Source organism: Plasmodium malariae (assembly GCF_900090045.1).
Source record: "Plasmodium malariae genome assembly, chromosome: 13".
NCBI classification, from domain to species: Eukaryota; Apicomplexa; class Aconoidasida; order Haemosporida; family Plasmodiidae; genus Plasmodium; species Plasmodium malariae.
In genome coordinates this window covers 2,284,217-2,302,654 of record NC_041787.1, presented here as the reverse complement: position 1 = coordinate 2,302,654, position 18,438 = coordinate 2,284,217, and the positions used below count along the sequence as shown (strand labels likewise).

At 24.6% G+C, this 18,438-nt stretch overlaps 4 protein-coding genes and 1 pseudogene across 4 annotated transcripts, besides 1 other annotated feature; 2 read left to right on the top strand and 3 right to left on the bottom strand.

Annotated features, from left to right (window-relative positions):
- Positions 1-799: 799 nt before the first annotated feature.
- Positions 800-4,714, bottom strand: PmUG01_13055000 (conserved Plasmodium protein, unknown function; the record flags this gene model as incomplete). The annotated part of the gene is made up of 1 exon (XM_029007556.1): positions 800-4,714. The coding sequence occupies one exon, from the start codon at positions 4,712-4,714 to the stop codon at positions 800-802; it is 3,915 nt and encodes a 1,304-aa protein (XP_028863933.1).
- An 873-nt stretch (positions 4,715-5,587) lies between these two features.
- Positions 5,588-10,114, top strand: PmUG01_13054900 (conserved Plasmodium protein, unknown function; the record flags this gene model as incomplete). Its single annotated transcript, XM_029007554.1, has 15 exons — positions 5,588-5,657; positions 5,852-6,099; positions 6,455-6,689; positions 6,815-6,898; positions 7,007-7,059; positions 7,243-7,290; positions 7,431-7,553; positions 7,751-7,950; positions 8,215-8,350; positions 8,530-8,665; positions 8,806-8,912; positions 9,099-9,198; positions 9,366-9,532; positions 9,682-9,789; positions 9,974-10,114. The coding sequence occupies 15 exons, from the start codon at positions 5,588-5,590 to the stop codon at positions 10,112-10,114; spliced, it is 1,956 nt and encodes a 651-aa protein (XP_028863932.1).
- A 214-nt stretch (positions 10,115-10,328) lies between these two features.
- On the bottom strand, positions 10,329-12,642 carry PmUG01_13054800 (conserved Plasmodium protein, unknown function; the record flags this gene model as incomplete). The annotated part of the gene is made up of 9 exons (XM_029007553.1): positions 10,329-10,403; positions 10,531-10,579; positions 10,790-10,869; positions 10,959-11,079; positions 11,380-11,437; positions 11,545-11,671; positions 11,887-12,010; positions 12,227-12,384; positions 12,622-12,642. 9 exons carry the CDS (start codon positions 12,640-12,642, stop codon positions 10,329-10,331), a joined length of 813 nt encoding a protein of 270 aa, XP_028863931.1.
- A 624-nt stretch (positions 12,643-13,266) lies between these two features.
- Positions 13,267-14,013, top strand: Sel1 (annotated as a pseudogene).
- Positions 13,267-14,013: a sequence feature (selenoprotein, putative).
- A 683-nt stretch (positions 14,014-14,696) lies between these two features.
- Positions 14,697-16,282, bottom strand: TRAM (translocation associated membrane protein, putative; the record flags this gene model as incomplete). The annotated part of the gene is made up of 3 exons (XM_029007552.1): positions 14,697-14,782; positions 14,964-15,027; positions 15,353-16,282. The coding sequence occupies 3 exons, from the start codon at positions 16,280-16,282 to the stop codon at positions 14,697-14,699; spliced, it is 1,080 nt and encodes a 359-aa protein (XP_028863930.1).
- Positions 16,283-18,438: the final 2,156 nt, after the last annotated feature.

Sequence of the window (18,438 nt, the reverse complement as noted above, 5' to 3'; positions counted from 1 at the left end):
AATTTTCTAGGTTGTTCCCCTTCTCAAAGCAAAAGCCATAGGTACGCGTGAGTGTCTATATGTACGTATATACGTGCATATATACATATATATATATATATATATTTATACACACACACACGCAAATACGTACATACACATGTAGACGCATCCGCACCTATAGTTTCCTTCACCAGGAAGAACGCACCCCCAGAAAATGAGTGCAAACAGAACATTAATTATTTTTATACATTTTAGACTACATTATGTTGAATAAAGACAAAATTAATAAAACCCTTGTTAACTAAAACAAAAAATGTACATTCGAAATACATTGGAATTGTGCAAAAATGCACGTAATGAATGGAGGTCAGATGGATTCTTGTAACGCTAAAATACTCATGGTATATTTTACTTTCCTTCTAAATGAAAAAAAAGTAAAATAAAATATTTAATAATATTTCATTAATAATACAAGTACGGATAAGAAACAAACTTCCGAAAAAATTACATTTTTCACTTTAATAAATTTTAAGTAAAAAAGTGTAAGAATTATAATGACTCATAATAAAACAAATAAAGCAATAAAAAAATTAATAAACAAAGCAATAAAAAAAATAATAAACAAAATAATAAACAAAGTAATAAACAAAGCAATAAAAAAAATAATAAACAAAATAATAAACAAAGCAATAAAAAAAATAATAAACAAAATAATAAACAAAGTAATAAACAAAGTAATAAACAAAGCATTAAATAACGGAAGGAGCCATTATATTCGTTCACGTGCTTATGAGGTATAAATACAATTTATCATATATCACGAATCCTGCAAATCTATCCCATCTCTTGTTAATCTTTTCCGTTCTAATGTATGTTCTATTCGTCTAAATAATGTGAACGATAACTCCGAGTACATTCCGCCTCCTGTCCACAAAATTTGAAATAATTTCATAGCGTTATAAAATTTTTTATGGAAAAAAAAATAATTTGCTAAATAAAAAATAGCTTCAAATATAGTAGTACAAGAATTTCTCAACGAATGGAAAAAAAAAAAAAAACTTGTATTTTTATCGTAAATTGTGGTGAAGTGAGTTGAACACAGCTTATTTATATATTTTACACAATTGTCATGTCTTACATTTTTGAACAATATAGAGTCGTCATAATAATTATATGTTAGTAGTTTTTCTTTACTTAATATAGGAAATGAAGATGTATGTTCAATTTTTTTTAATTTTTTTATATAACATTTTAAATATTTAACACACCATGTGAAGCAGTCATTATTTTTTTTATAACAACAGCATTCCTTATTTGTTTTTTGACCAAAACAGAAGATGCCATTTTCCTTTTTTTTTGAATTGTAAATTCGCGTTAACTCCTTTGTTTTCTCTTCCTTTGCTTCTAATGCTTCTGCTTCTTTTAATATGGAAAAGTACACATGAAACAATTTAGAGCAAAATAGTATGCTTTTCTTAAGCCTCCACCCTCTCTTCAACGTTTCAATATAATTATATCTGTCTCCTTTTTTTAAATACATATTAGCCAAAAAGTAATAAAAAACTGTGTTAACCTGAAAATAAATAGCCTTTTTATAAGAAAAGACAGAAAAGGAATAATACTCTTTATACTCTAAACATTTTGCCAAGCTAAACCATGCATTTGAATTGTTAAAATATAATCCTAACATTTTTATTAATAAAAAAATAGAACTATTAACATTTCCACATATGAAATATTCCTGAGCTAAACTCATATAAGAATATAGGTGAAATCGGTTTTTCTGAATTGCTTTCTTAAAATAAAATATAGATTTATTATAATTTTTACATAACGAAAAGTATTTTCCCAAAACATAGAAACATTTCTCATCGCACACAGCTTCAATCCTTCTACTCGATTTAACAACTTCATTTTGATAATTATGCACAAGAATGAACAATGAAGAAAGGTCTTTTTTAAAAAAAAATATATTCGCTAAAAGTTCCACATAAATATATTTGTCTGAAAAATATAAAGGAACTAGTAGCTTTTTCATATTTTTATACTTTTTCATACTAATAACCTTAACGTTCTCTTCATTATAACAATCTAGAATATGCTCAGATTTTGTATCCTCCTTTTCCGTTTTATTATCACTATGATGTTCTTCTTTTTCGTCTCTTTTCCATAAATATCGAATGAAACATTTATTGATCATTTCTTTTTTTAAAAGTCTATTTATACTACTAATTTGTTGTATTTTGTTAAAGCATTTCATACATTTATTAAACTTTCCACTATAATAATATAATTTAGCTAGTTCGCATGATATGTATAAATTTTTAGATAAGATTCTTTTTAAATACTCGTATGTACTTATAGAGTCTTTATACAAAACATTGTTCAGGGAGCAAAAATGAGCAAAACCAAACAGAGACATTATATTTTTTTTGAATTTGTGTTTCTGTAAGTACATTTGGTATTTTTCAATAAGACTGTTATTCGTTTGATTAGTATCCACTCTTTCTTCCCTTTTTACATTCTTCTTCCACCCCCTCTTTATCTTTTTCTCCACCCCCCTTTTTTTATTCTTCTTTTTCCCCTCAGTGATAATCTCCTTACTAAAAATGTTACTCACAAAATAATTGTTTTTGAAAAAGAAAGACTTGTCCAAACTAAGAAAAGGGTTAATGTAAATGTACGTGTTATAATTTTTCATTACGTTCATGCGACTACTATTGATATTTCGAAAAAATTCGTTTTCAAATAAACAACTGCACAGTTTTTTCAACCTGTTCGAATTATCTAAGAACATATTTCTTTTTAAAAATGTTTTCTCCTTCTTACTGATATTTTCACCAATACAACCACACACCTTTGAGTTTTTTAATTTTTTGCTTAACAATTTTTTATAACTACTTTTTCTGCATCTTCCTATGATTGAACAACCCCCCTGAATAATAAACACCTCTATGGAAATTAAATTATTAAATAATACCCATGATATAAAATTAAAGTTATCTTTCTTAATGCTTTTCTTTACATAAAATAAACTTTTATTGTATTTTTTTAAGTCATAATAAACTATACTTAGCAATAAATATAGATATGTATCAAATTTTAGTTTTTTTTTTAAGCACTTCATGTATCTGGCAATGTACATTAATATTTCTTTTTTCATTGCACCTTTTATATTAAGTGTTTCATTACCATATGTTGATTTAGTCTCATAATAATTATGCATACTTTTTTTTCTATATAACAGAACATTGCCTATTTTGTTCAGGTTATTTTCACAAGCAAAATGACCATACATATATAGAGACAACATTTTTAGAAATATTAACAACTTTATATCTACTTTCATATTATCTTTACTATTTTTATAACAGTATTTTTTCTTAGAAAAAAGATCATTCCTCATTCTCTCACCACAATTCCTCATCATTTGATCATCTGTCCAATTCGCTTTTTTCTCTTTACATGTTTTTGTGTTCACTATTTTTTTACATTCCACCTCGGAATATGCTCTCTTTTGTTCTTCCAAAATTTTATCTCCTAAATTGTTTTCTGTTCTATACATTTCTTTTTTTGACTCACGAGAAGTAAGATGTGAACCTGTGTAACGATCCGTGAAGCTATTCTCCCCTGGATACCTATAGTGAGAGTGGAATTTTTTTTTCTCTCTTTTTTTTGTGAAGTATTTTGATTTAAATATATCCTTTTGAAGAAATTTGTTACACATATTATTTACATAATTTTCAAATATAGGAAATTTATAATTTACAAACGATTTGTTTTTTTTTTTTTCTTTTATATTTTTAACATATCTTGAAGTGGAACCATTTTTATTAAGACTCTCATTTTTAATTGTATCTTTTCCGAAAAACAAATTACCAAAAGGTATATTTTGTTTTTTTGTTGGGGGAAGGGACGTATTTCCATTCATTATTTTCGTAAAAATATTTGTCTTCCTTTCTCGTTTTTTCAAGTTATATTTCAACTTCTCATGTAGTATGCTATTTTGCATTGAAGCTATCGAACGTACTAAATAATGTAAATTATAATTTTTTCTTTCAAAAAAATTATCATATAATATATTTAGTTCATTAGTAGGAAAAAAACAATATTTACAAATTCTGCCTAATAAGATGTAAGCATCTTTATATTTTTTTTCGTAAAACAAACGAATAAACTTATTATATGAAAGGAACGGTTTAATATATATTGGATTATTCGAAAGTTGGCTTTTTGTTTTTCCTTTACCTTTACCTTTTGACAATTCTAATATCCACGCAGCATTATGATTAAGACATCTCATTTGATATAACAAAGATTTCTTAAATAGCATATTTTTAAATTTTTCTAAGTCCACTATATTCTCTTTTATGTATTTTCCAAATCTTTTTCTATCCTTTTTTTTGTCAGTGGCACCCTGATCTTCGTCATCACTTGTATTTTTTATTTTGCTAGTTAAACTAGTGTACATAGCACAACTTAAGTACTTTTCTATTTCTTCACCCCCATGTTCGATGTTATTTAACTTGAGAGAATCTTCATATTTAGAAAAATCATCCACGCTAAAAAAATTATTTGACAAACTAATTGACCTTCTTTTACCTTTGTTAATGTTATTTTTTTTATCATTAATATTTCTACTTATTAATTCAGAGTCCTCTGTTAGACTCGCCTCTTCATATGTCCTCTTTGATCCTGATGATCTGCTGCTACAGCTTCTGAACTCTTTCATATTGTCATGTGCGCATTTTATATATTTTGAAGAGATAAAATAAAGGGAAAGTTACTTCAAATTATGAATAACGAAAACTGGCTGATTGAAGGACTCTAACTGGAAGAAAATGCCCATATATATGTCTACATATCTGTATGTATATCTATATCTATCTATATGTATATATATGTAAATATATGTATATATATGTATATCTATCTATATATATGTATATCTATCTATATAAATGTATATCTATCTATATATATATATCTATATATATACATATATACATACATTCATATACATATACATATTTATATACGCATACCCACTGCATGCACTTACGCGCGTGCTCCTACTATTTTTTCACGCGCTCCATTTGCATGCCATTACAATTTATTTTCCTATTTATCCATATGCTTATTCGTTTATTTATTTATTTATTTAACTTTTTTTTTTTTTTTTTTTTTACATACTAAAAATTGTCATTTACTCAGTTATTTTGGTAAAGAAGACAAATATTTTCTAATGAATTCCTAAGAATAAAGAACCCCTACATTTTCCCACTATCTTTATCAATAACTAACGGAAGTTTTCTTCACTCGCAAAAGTAGTAATGAATTCATAGAAGCACATCATATGTATTCATATATATATATATATATATAATACACATACATATGTATATAAGCGCTTTGAACGACTGCTTAAGCATTAATAACGAATACATGAATGCATTTATTTCATAAAAAAAAAGAAGAAGAAGAAAATAAAGGGTTCTGCTGAATGCGAAAATTATCTGTTTTACTTTTTTAGTCAAATGTATATTTACGTAAACTATAAAACGATTTGCGAAGTAATTTATGAAGATAAATTTTTAAAAAGAAAATGGACATTTTACTTGACACATCAAAAGAAAGAAGGATAGAAAATAGGAGAAACCGAATTAGAAAAAAGTGTAAAAAAACTACGTAAAAAAAGTATGTACAGTAGTTATTTGTGCAAATGTGCATGAACTACTCATGAAGTAGAAGAAATTGCTGCGTTACGCTTATTCTTGTTTGTTTCCTGCATTCTTCTTCATCCACCTATATATTACCCCCTCACTTACACTCAAGTCCATTTGCGTTATTTCAATGTGATCCATTTTAGTAAACAAACAAAAGGAAGTACTAGAAGAGAGTTCAAACGAGACAGCAAATAAAAACAAAAATGAAAGTAATAATAACAAGGAGCTCCAAAATAATGATGAAACTAACTTAAGACACAATTTTCAGTATAAAAATTCTGAACATTATTTAAATTATGAAAGTCTGAGAAATGAAATTATTCAGAATTTAAACGAGAAAAAGAAAGATCTTTTAGAAGATATCTCAACACAAGTAAAAACAGAGGAAAAGGTAGATCAAATGGATACGCATCTAAAAATATATATATTCACACACTGTGGATGTAATTTAATGCGATAATTAAAAAGCTTTTCAAAGGATATAAAAATGAAATGTCGTGAATTGTTCTTAGGATAACTCCTTAGTTGCATATTACACTATAGTTACAGTGTACTTTATTGAGCTCACAAAATTGTGGTTCACTTTTTCTGTTTATTTGTTTAGAGAACAAGTGTTTCGTATATTTACTTTCCCTTATTTTTCATTTATTTTATTTTATTTTTTAACTTATAAGATTATATAATGTAAATAAAAATTGAACTCTCTCTATTCTCTTTTAAATATTTCTAACTACTTTTCTCTATAGCCTTTCTTAGAAAATATAAAAAAGTATGTTGTCGGTTTAGAGGATGATCATTTTATGATACGTTCAAATGAAAATGGAGAAAAAATAGAACAACTCGAAAATATTTCCTACTCTGACTTTCAAAATAATATTGCAGATGTTAAAGTTTTAGCAATAAAAGAAAAAGAGACTTACAAAAAGAAAATAGAAAAATATTTTTCTCTATTAAAATATAAAGATGAAAAAATTAAAAAAGGTACTTTTGGCTGTATTTGACATACTTCCCTATTTTTTTTTGTTTTTTATTCCTCTGCTTCTTTATTTTTCTTTTCTTTCATTATCTTACAATTTATTTGTTTCCTTTCTTTCCTCCTTTTTCAGTGTGTGAAATTAATTCAAAAAATGTTTTATCATTTATCAGTTTTATGAGAAACCAAATGGAGGGATATAAAATATACTTAGAAGGTAAGCCTTTCATTCTCCACACCATTTTAAATTGATATACTACATTACCACACAAAAAATATAATACTTTCAGATAAGTGCACAATTTTGCTATATAACTTATTTTAGACATCCTTAACAGAACAAGAGATGAGCTAAACTTAAACAGAAAAAACTTTTTGGTAAAGAAAAAGAATACGAAAAAGTAATAGTAATTACACATACATCTACACCTGCACAACTTAGTGGGATACAAAATAATAGTGAAATAAATTCCCTATGTATGTACGCATATACATATACATATATGCCCGCCCAGATGTCTAAAACTGCTTACATTTTCTGAATTCCCTCTATTAATATAGAATACTAACAAACAGATACTTGAAGATTTCATGAGGATGAGAAATTTGGTTCACTTTTGCTCAAACTTTTATTTGAGTTTTTATTTAAAATGTTTTCTCTTGTCTAATTTTTTTTTCTACACTGTAACAATCTTAATGACGCAAAATGTTTTTCATTTTAACCCTCACTTGCTTTGTTTTTTCAAAAGAATTCTACTTCTTTTGTCGATGAGTTGGAAGATCACAAAATACTAAATGAGAAAATAAAAGAAAACCATGAGCAGAACCACCTAAATTTAAAGATGAATAACGAGATCCTGGAGAATAACTTGGTAATCCCTTAACACCATCAATATACATATACATATACATTTGTGTGCATATATATTTACATGGATACATAAAGAAGTACGTACGTACTAACTCACATACGCCTATATTCCCTTACGCACGAGCTAACACGCCCAAAGCATCGACACCACTTCCTCCCCATTTTTCATCTATTTTGTACTCTCCCCTTTTCTCAAAGAATATGAACATGGAGCACTTACAAGACATTAATCGCATCATTATGGAAAAAGAAAAAAATTTATATAACAAAAAATTATTGCAACAAAAAAATGACCATAATTTAAAAATGATAAATTTTTATAAACTTGAAATTAATAAATTAAGAGAAGCCTTGATATCCGTGAAAACCTATTATTACAACTATAAGATTAAGTCAAAGTAATATTTATTGTTCTTTTTCTTTTTTCCCATTAAAAAAAAAAAATGCTAAACATTAACATGTAAAATGAAAAAGTATACATGAAATATACCAAAATTAATGTTAAGTTAAAATGCACAAAAATGGAATATGAAGTTTACTTTTACAAAAATAATCCAGATCATATTACAACATTCACAAAAAAATACAATTTTTATACAAAAATGAGTATATTTAAAAAAAAAAAAAAAAAAAAAAATTCTTTGTTTTCCTTTTAATTTTAGAAAAAATATAAACGAGTTAATAAACCAGTATGAAAGAATAAAATTTCAATTCATTGAATTACAAAAGAGACAAAAAAGTTATGAGCAAAATTTTCAAAAGAAGTATGTAAAAGCCTGGGATTTACAAAAAAATGAGGTACAAAAAGTGCAGAAAAAGCACGTACAAAAATGTCACAACATACGAAAAAAAATACTCAAATGTATGATATAAAAATATGAAATAAAAATAAGAATAAACATGCACAAAAATACACATCAACAATTTCCCCTAACCATTTCGATAATCCATTCTTCCAAACCTCTTCCCCATTTAAGGCTAACAAGCACATTGAAAAATTAATAAATGCAAATCAAATTATACATGAACAAATATTTTTAAAAGAATTTCATAAAACCAGTTATAAACACTTAATAGAAGAAAATTCCAATATCGTCTCAGCAGCTGTTCAAGGTATTTTCCTCCATATTTAAACATTTAATAAGCTTATACATTTTTCATTTTTTTTTTTTTTTTTTTTTTTATATTATAACTAACTGAGTCCAACCAAATCATATTTTTCCTTACTGTTATATTTACTGCTTTATTATCAGATGACGAAGAATTGAAAACAGATATAAACATAAAACAGGTTACAGCTCATCAGATTGAGCAAGTAAAGAAGTTACTTTTGCAAGAATGCAATTTTCTATTTGATGGGGTAGGCATTTGCATATTACTAAATATTAATAGCGAAAGGACTGCTATTTAATATACCATCAACACCACTTTTTCTATCATTCTATCATTCTATCATTCTATCATTCTTTCATTCTTTTGTTCTTGTGTTTTTTCCTTTTTTTCTTTTTTCTTTTTTTCCATTTTTCCTTCTCTTTTTCTTTTACAGGATTTAGACGATCAGCAGGAAAAACTCAAAAAGATACTAAAGTATATTGGTGTTAACACACAAGACGACTTAGAATTGCTAACTCAGTTGTTCTATATAGGTAAAAAAAAATAATAATAATATAAGGAATAAACGAATAAATGAATAAATGGATATATCAATAAATAAATGCATAAATAGATAAAAAATTACTTCAAATAATGATATTTAACATATATACTCCTCTTGCTTAAACAACTTCTTTAATTTACTGAATCGTCGCAAAAGAAGATAAACAGGAAAATGACGACACTCATCAAAATAATAAAGAGAACGAAGAGATCAGCTTATCTTACAACTCAGAATATACATTAGATATAATATTTAAGTATTATCAAGAGAAGGAAAAAGAAAATGTATGCAGAATTACTGCGAATAAACAAAAATACAAAAATGTGAGATCAAAAGATAATGGAAAAAAAACAAAAAAAATTATAATAAACTTTTAAATATATAATTCATTAAAACTGTCCTACCAAATAAGCACTTTCGTAATATAGCAGTATTTAAAATAATAATTACTTATTATATCGGTTTCATTTAGAGACTAAATGTTTCATTAAAGCTAATACTTGAAAGAAAAAAACAAGAAAAAGAATACTGGCATAACTTGGCGCATATAACCCCTGATGATATGATAGAGTTATGGAAGGTTAATTTGAAAGTTCCCACAAACGTGTACCCATACACATACATATATATATATGTATACACACATGTTTATCCATACATACGCACGCATGGTTTCCTTTCATTTTATTAAATAAATTAATACAGTCTGAGCTTCGCATATTCATTAAATGTAATTTATATTACTTTTTCCTTTCAATGCACAGACGTTTTTAATTTTTGTCGAAAAGTATTATCGCATATTAAAGGAAAGAGCAACTATTATTCAAAATATTTTTACGGAAGAGAAAAAGATTAAAGAAAATTTAAACAAAATTAACCAAATGAAGGAATCTCTAGAGGAATAATTAAAAGATAATACCCTTCAAAGTTTTCATAAAGTGTGTTTTACATGACGTGTGAGTAAAACTGTGAGATATATAAAATAAAACACCAAAAAATATAATAAATCATAATATAGCATAATAAGATAAATTATTACAAAATATGCTTGGTGGACATATATTTCATTACCTTCTTTTTTATTTTAAATTCGTGCATTTCCCTATTTTTTTACAAAGTTTAAATTTCCCCTTGCTTATCGTAAATTTCTTTAATTTTTTCTAATAATGATTCATTGTGCTTTAACAAATCGTACTACAAAAAAAAAAAAAAAAAAAAAAAAAAAAATAAAAAATAAAAAATAAAAATTAAAAAGCACACAACACAATAATATTTATTATAAAAAAAAAAAAAAAAATGGAGTCCAAAAAAAATAGGAAACCTGTATCTCTTTTTTATTTTTATTTTCTTGCATTTTCTTTTTATTTTCGCTGTGTTAAAAAAATTTAAGAAAAATTAAAAATCATGTATTTGTATAAATATGCACATATGCATATGAGAAGAGGCATGTTTTTTAAATAGATCGAAAATGGTCATGTATCTTCCCTCATACATACATATAATATATATATATATATATATGTATTTTCTTTTTTTTTTTTTTGGTGTGAATGTTTTATTTTTTGTTTCTCCATTTCTACTTCTTTAATAACTCAAGCTCATTTTGCACATCGGTTAATTTTTCTTTTAATTTATCCTCTTCCGCAGCCAGTTGCCCTAGCTAAGAGTACGCGAGTATAATTTTATTAAATTAGAATTATATAAACGATATAATAATGTCAAGAAGAAAATAAAAAGGTGAAGGGTTACAAGTAAGTTGCGTTTGGATTGCACTTCTTTGAATTTTTCGTTATTCATGTCATTATTATGTTCAATAATTTCTATCAAATTTTTATAATAATTAATATTTTTTTGAATTTCGTTATTTATCCTTTCGAAAATGTAAGAACAGAAAAAAATATTTATGTATATTTGTTAAAAATTATTCATATGTGTATTCTTAAAAAATATTCATATATTTCTTTCTTAAAAAATATTCTTATATATATTTATTATTTTCGATTTATGAGTATTAATGTTTCCTATTCAAATATAAAATCATTGCTTATGTAGTTTAGCTTATATATATTTCTTTACTCGCATATTACTAATACGAAATTATCAGATCTATATATCCATAAGTGCACATATACATATATTCACATATATAAATATATATATATTTTATTACAGTGTTAAGGCAAAACCACGCTTTGGACATTCAACTGTTATTTGTCTAATTATTTCATCTATTAAAAAAGTATTTTACAAAATAAAAGGAAATCATTTTTATTTTTTTTTTTTTCGTCTTTTTTTTGTATTTTTATTTTTTTTTTTTTTTCATTTTTTAAATAACCTAATAGTTCAAAAATTATATTCTCTATATAAAAAAAATTTAATTTGTCCATTTTGTTTTGTTCTATATTCGTAAGAACAGCCTGTATCAACTCTAAATCATTTTGGTTAGTATCTTCTGATATTAACTAAAGGTAGACGAAAAAAGGCAAAAAAAAAAAAAAAAAAAATCGCGCTTAATTTAAATATTCAAATTATATGAATGCTCCAAATTGCTTCAATTCTTCCTAACAGTTATATAGACAGACGTAGGTGTTTTGGTATGTGCACATATAATATAATGTACTGTCATCATAAATTAAAAATATGCTCATCATTTTTAATGATGCAAAAATTGGAGTACCTGTACTAATGTTTTTCCATTTTTATTAATTATTTTCATTGGGAATAATAAAGATAAGTTGAAGAAATCATAAATATGGAAGGTCTTTTGTATTTTTAGAAAAATATCTTCATTGTAACAAGTTCTAATTTAAAAAAGGAAAAACGAGGAATAGGAAAGGTCAAAATAATGGCTGTGTTCCCCTTTTATGCGTAGAACAAAGTTAAAATGAAATAATATATATAAAATCAAAATAAATCAAAATAAAATAGATTAAATTAAAATGAATCAAATTATAATAAATCAAATTAAAATAAATAAAAGTAGAATAAAACAAAGTACAATAAAATAAATTGTTTACTCCTCGTCAATTATTAAATCTTTAACTAATTTTATATTGTCCTCTAAGTTACAATTTTTAATTAATGCCTTCTCAAAATAGCACTGATATTCCTTCATTGCTTTCAGCATATAAGACTTTAATTCTTTACTCACATTAAAGAAATTGCCATATTTCAGCTAAGACAATTGTAACGCGTACGATATAGATATCAGGAAAAACATAATGGTGTAATAATTGTACAAAAATATATACTCTAAATAAATTAAAAAATTTTACTAGTAAATTAGCACTACAGTACACATAAAAAACTCTAATTCCATATGGATGTAATAGCTATGATCGACGTATGACGCTTTACACTATATTATTTATTTATTCTCCATTTTCTTTCTTTTTCTTTTTTTTTTTTTTACAATGTTGTGATTTTTTTCCATCTTTTAACGTAAATAAATATAAAATGTGAAACGAAAAGAAAAGATTACTGTACGTTTCCTAAATAAAATTTTTTTTTAATTAAATGAATAAATAAAAAAAATATTTTTAAATTCTTTTATTATTAAATAAAAAAATAAAGAAATTGAAATTTATTTTTTTCAATTTCCTTTAATGAACTGCACATAAAAAAATTTTCATTTTCTAGTTTCATTTTATCGACAAAATTTTATAATAAAAATATCACATAGCACACACTGCACTTTTTTTTCTTTTTTTTCTTTTTTTTCTTTTTTTTCTTTTTTTCTATTTTGTTTATTTATCTCGCATATTATTGTAAATTTCTTCTTGTTTGTAGTTTATTTTATATTTTTTTTTTTTTTTTTGTTTATTTTTCATCTAGACTTTAGTAGTATTTTTGAAAATCAAAATATATGCAAATGTATGTGCATATATATTTTTCTTTTATTAAGAATTGTACTAAGAATTACCACATACTATTGCTTACACTTCTGCAAGTTCTGTGATAAATACAACCATATAAACAAGCATAATATATATACTACCTTATTATGTCCAGTATCTTTTCTTTTTCCCTTTACCATTAAAATTAAGCGTAATGAAAAATGAATAATAAAGGAAAAAACCAAAATGATGAAGAGTATGAAAATATTTTAAAAGATAGGAAGTTGAAATATGAGAAGATACGAAAAAAGAATGTTTTCCATAACAGGTTTACCTTGCCAATAATTAACCTGATAAATTATATTACAAATTTTCTGAAAACCATTATTAATATCGTAACACCAAAATATGCCATTATTACATAAAATAACGCACACATATAATATAAATATTTATAGAACATGAATGTATACAACATATAAACTTAAAAAAATATTATGTATATATGATTCTTCAAGTACATATTTCAATTTACTCATTTTTTTTGCAGAAAGTAAATATATTTTTCTCCTAATTTAAGATATGTTAATAATTTTTTTTTTTTTTTTTTAGCTAGCCATATTCTTTAAGACTTTATTTGGCTTGTCCAATGACTCAAATGTAATTTTTCAAAACACCCCTTTTTTATAACAACAAATATATATCTGTAAAACTACTACACATGTATACTTATATATATATATATATATATATATATATATATGTATGCATATATACGTGTGTATAATTATATATGCGTAATTTTGCGTTTCCCCCTCCCCCCTTTAACCCTTTTACAGGTATTTAACGGCAAGAACAACGGTAGCGATGACAGTTTTGATAAAAAGAAAAAGATGGGTAATTTAGGAAAAAGTAGAATTATGGAATTAAAAAATTTAGGTACCTGTTTAGGAAGCACATGAGGATAACTTTTTCTTTTTTTTTTTTGAGAAATGTACTTTTAAATGAATACCCTCATAAATGATTTGCTAATTTGAAAATACATACAATATATAATGTATAAATTAGCAATGAAAAATGATGATGTATTTATTTATCCTTTATAAGTTACAAGTTTTAACATTAGATAAAGAGAAAAAAAAAAAAAAAAAAAAACGTATTAATTTATATTTTTTGGTGAAATATAATTTCTTTTTTAAGTTAAAACATTTTTCTTTTCTTTTTTTTCATATACAATAAAGTAGTTTCTCCTTTTCATGCACACATTTAATTAAAATAAAATTGAAAAAGTTAAATAATAAAATTAGTCATGTTAAATTATAAATATATATAATCTTCAGCATTAAGAGCCAACTAACCATTTTCATATATATGATGGACACATATATATATATTTATATATGTACATATATGCACGGCATACATATTACGTATGTAACATTTAATATGTTTATGTTACTTGATTACGTAAAAATAAATGGAATGAAAAAAAAAAATAGCAACGACAAGTACAAGAGTTAATTTAAGAAAAGAATATCACAATTAATCAATTACATGAAATAATAGTGGGAAAAAAAAAATATACTAAAGGAACCAAGTTCGGATATTAAAATATAAGAATATTTTCATTTGACTGAATAGTAATAAAAAATTATTTTCCCTTTCTTGGGGCCTTTTTAATGATTTTGGTGTCACTTTCATCATCACTCCGTATATCTTGAATTTGTTCATTTTTCGCTGCAATAAAAGAGAAAACAGCTACGTAGTTTTATGTAGATATATATATGCACATAATTATACGTACATTTATTGATTTACGAGGATAAATGTATATGCATATTACACACATATGAATGTATGTATATAAGCATGCATGGATGCACTAATGTTATTTTTCCTTTTCATTTTTCTGTATTACACGAATTTATGATAAATACTCGAGTCATCTTCAGAATTAGGAAAAACCAATAAAAATGCATAACCTAAAAAGGAATTAGAGAAAACAAACAAAAAAAAAAAAAGAAATATGAAAGCACTGTGATGTAAGGAAGAGAAATAAAAGGCGCTGCGGTGTGAGAGAAACAACACAGCACTGTAACAAAAGCTGGTATAGGAAATATGAAAGCTTGTACACAATCGTGTATTATATATATATATATATATATGCATATGCATGTATTCTATTTCGTGCCATTATATCTTATGTATAATATTAATGTGTTTTTTGTTGGCTAGCACAGAAATCAATCATACTAAAAGCCTTCAAAATAAGAAGGAAAAACTTTTGAATGCTTATGTAAACAGTACCATCAACAGCCACAAGAAGAAAACTGGAAATACTCCACCTGGAATATCACTATATGATGTTACATATCCGTCAGTATACGTCTTAATAACGTTCATATTACTCAAAGGAATAACAATATAAAAAAGATACAAAATGATACGAAAAAAAAAATAAGAAAAAACAAATAAAATGTAAAATGTTGTTAGATATTTTTGATATTTCGGATTCGAATAATTCAGAGTTTTCGAAATATAAAGTGCTACATCAACAATATCATGAACAAAAAGAATTAACAGCCCGATTCTCCAAAAATTCATAATATGCGAATAAAGTAACAACAAAATTGTGGATAAATGATGTAATACAAAAACATAAAAATCTTTTCTTTTTTTTTCGTATTTTAAATAAAAAAGACATGAGGTCCAAAAAGACATTTGTATTAAATAAAAATAATATACATAATTATTTATGTACATGTATGGCCATCCTCTTTTATTTTCCATAAATTCTTCTTCTGTAACTAAGAAAAACCATTTTCCTGTTGTTTCTTTAAAACACATCTTAATCCACCCATTCGTATTATTCAAATAGCCAGACATAGATAATAATAATATAAAATTATATACAAAAGAAAACCCATGCCATAATGCAAACCAAAAATTCTCTTTCCATTTATATATAAGTCCATCCTTTGATATCTCCCATTTTTTATTTAATTTATCTAATAATGTATTACTACATATATTATACAAAATACTCTCTTTATTTATTATATCACTTTGCACCCCTGCAACCAAAAATCTTAATACGGTCATGAAAAGAAAAAATAACATAAAAAAAAGAATATCCCATCTTGATATTTTAGGGTTAATTATATGCGATTCGATGAAACCTCTATTTTTACTATTTGCGAAGTATTCATCTAATGTATGCAAATAATGCATACCCATTGGTAAAATTGAAAAGAGTATGAGTTCGAAGGGGATAAGCAAAATAGATGGAAGGAAAGCACAAAATAAAATCTGCTAAAATAAATATATTCTAAATACTATAACTTGAAGCAAAATAAAGTGAAATAAAAATAAGCTAAATAAATTAAAGCAAAATAATGTGAAAAAAATTGAGAGAAGCAAAATAGAGGTAAATAAAAACAATCCAAATGAAATAAAGCAATATAAAATAAAATAAAGCAATATAAAATAAAATAAAGCAATATAAAATAAAATAAAGCAATATAAAATAAATAAAGCAATATAAAATAAAATAAATGAATATAAAATAAAGCAATATACGGTAAAACAAAGCAATATAAAATAATGTAAAACGAAGTGAAGCACAATATAAAGAAACAAAATAGGAGAAAACAAAATAGGAGGAAACAAAATAGGAAGAAACAAAGTAGGAAGAAACAAAGTAGGAAGAAACAAAGTAGGAAGAAACAAAGTAGGAAGAAACAAAGTAGGAAGAAACAAAGTAGGAAGAAACAAAGTAGGAAGAAACAAAGTAGGAAGAACAAAGTAGGAAGAAACAAAGTAGGAAGAAACAAAGTAGGAAGAAACAAAGTAGGAAGAAACAAAGTAGGAAGAAACAAAATAGGAAGAAACAAAAAAGGAAAAAACAGTATGTGGAGTAACAAAATAAAATGATAAAAATATGTTAAAAAAATAAAGCTACATAAATTATATATATAAAAAACAAAAAATGATACAGTAAAAAAGTAAAAAATAACGAATAATGACAAAATATGTATGCTTAAATATAATGCTATTAATCAGTTGTTTTGACCATGCAGTTTAAGCATTGTTCTATATAAAAAAAAATTTCAGCAATTGTACAACCTTAAAAGTAAGGTAGTACAAAACAAAATAAAAATGAGATATCTTTGTACTTACAAGTATCTGCTAAAAGATGGTGGGGAGGGGGAAAATTACAAAAAAGGTATTATTATAAATGTATTATTATAAATGTATTATTATAAATGTATAATTATAAATGTATTATTATAAATGTATAATTATAAATGTATAATTATAAATGTATAATTATAAATGTGTGGTAAAATATAAAAAATGTACATGTTACATTTTTTATTTTAAAATTAATTTATACATAAGAAATAAAAATAGTACTTTGATTATTCGTATTTTTTATATATTCCATTATTTTATTTTTTTTTTTTCCTTTTAAAAAAAAATACATTCTTAATTCAAAATAATACAAAATATTTTAATTTTTTTTTTTTTTTGAAATATACAGAATACAGTACCGAATTAATGGACAAACTGCACACCAAAATTAATCAAAATACATATGATGAAAAAAAAAAATAATAATAATAATAAATAAGTGAAAAGGAAAAGGAAGGAAAAAAAAAAAAAAAAAAAAAAAAAAAAAAATTTATTTGACAAAAGAATTAAAGAAAAGTTAAGCAAATATTACAAAAGAACAAAGAAAATGAAAATAAATACTATATTAAAATTGATAATTAAGCATTTCCTAAATTAAAAATAAGTAAATTTAAAAGATGGAAATGAAATGATTAAAATAAAATATTAAAAAAAAAAAAAAAAAGTAACTACAGTATTTAGGGACAATGTCACACTATTATTAATTTGTACAATGTAAGACTTGGACAAAAATTGAAAATACGTACAAAATGATTTTGCTAAAATATTTGTTGTTTTAGTTCTTTACTCGATGTTACATTAATATAGAAATAGCTCTAATAGAATGAAGGTGTCTACATATATGACTATACGTTCATGATACCACAGGCGAACAAATATATATATATGTATATTTATGGAGATATTTTTATACGCGCATGAAACAATTTAAAAACTCTTTAAATCTAAAGATAGATTCCTCAAATATCTTTTTTATTTTTAAAAATGCTTTTTTTACTGTTTTTATATTTCTTCATTTTGTGTAAGAAATCTCGTGATTTTATAAAAACTCGTGGCATTAGTTTTAAAAAATATGTAGTTTAGCGTACTTTTTATTTTACAGGTTAAAAAATTATTTCCTTGTATTTTAATTATATGTATGTATGTATTTATATATGTATGCATGTGGGGGAACATACGTACATACCTATATATGCATA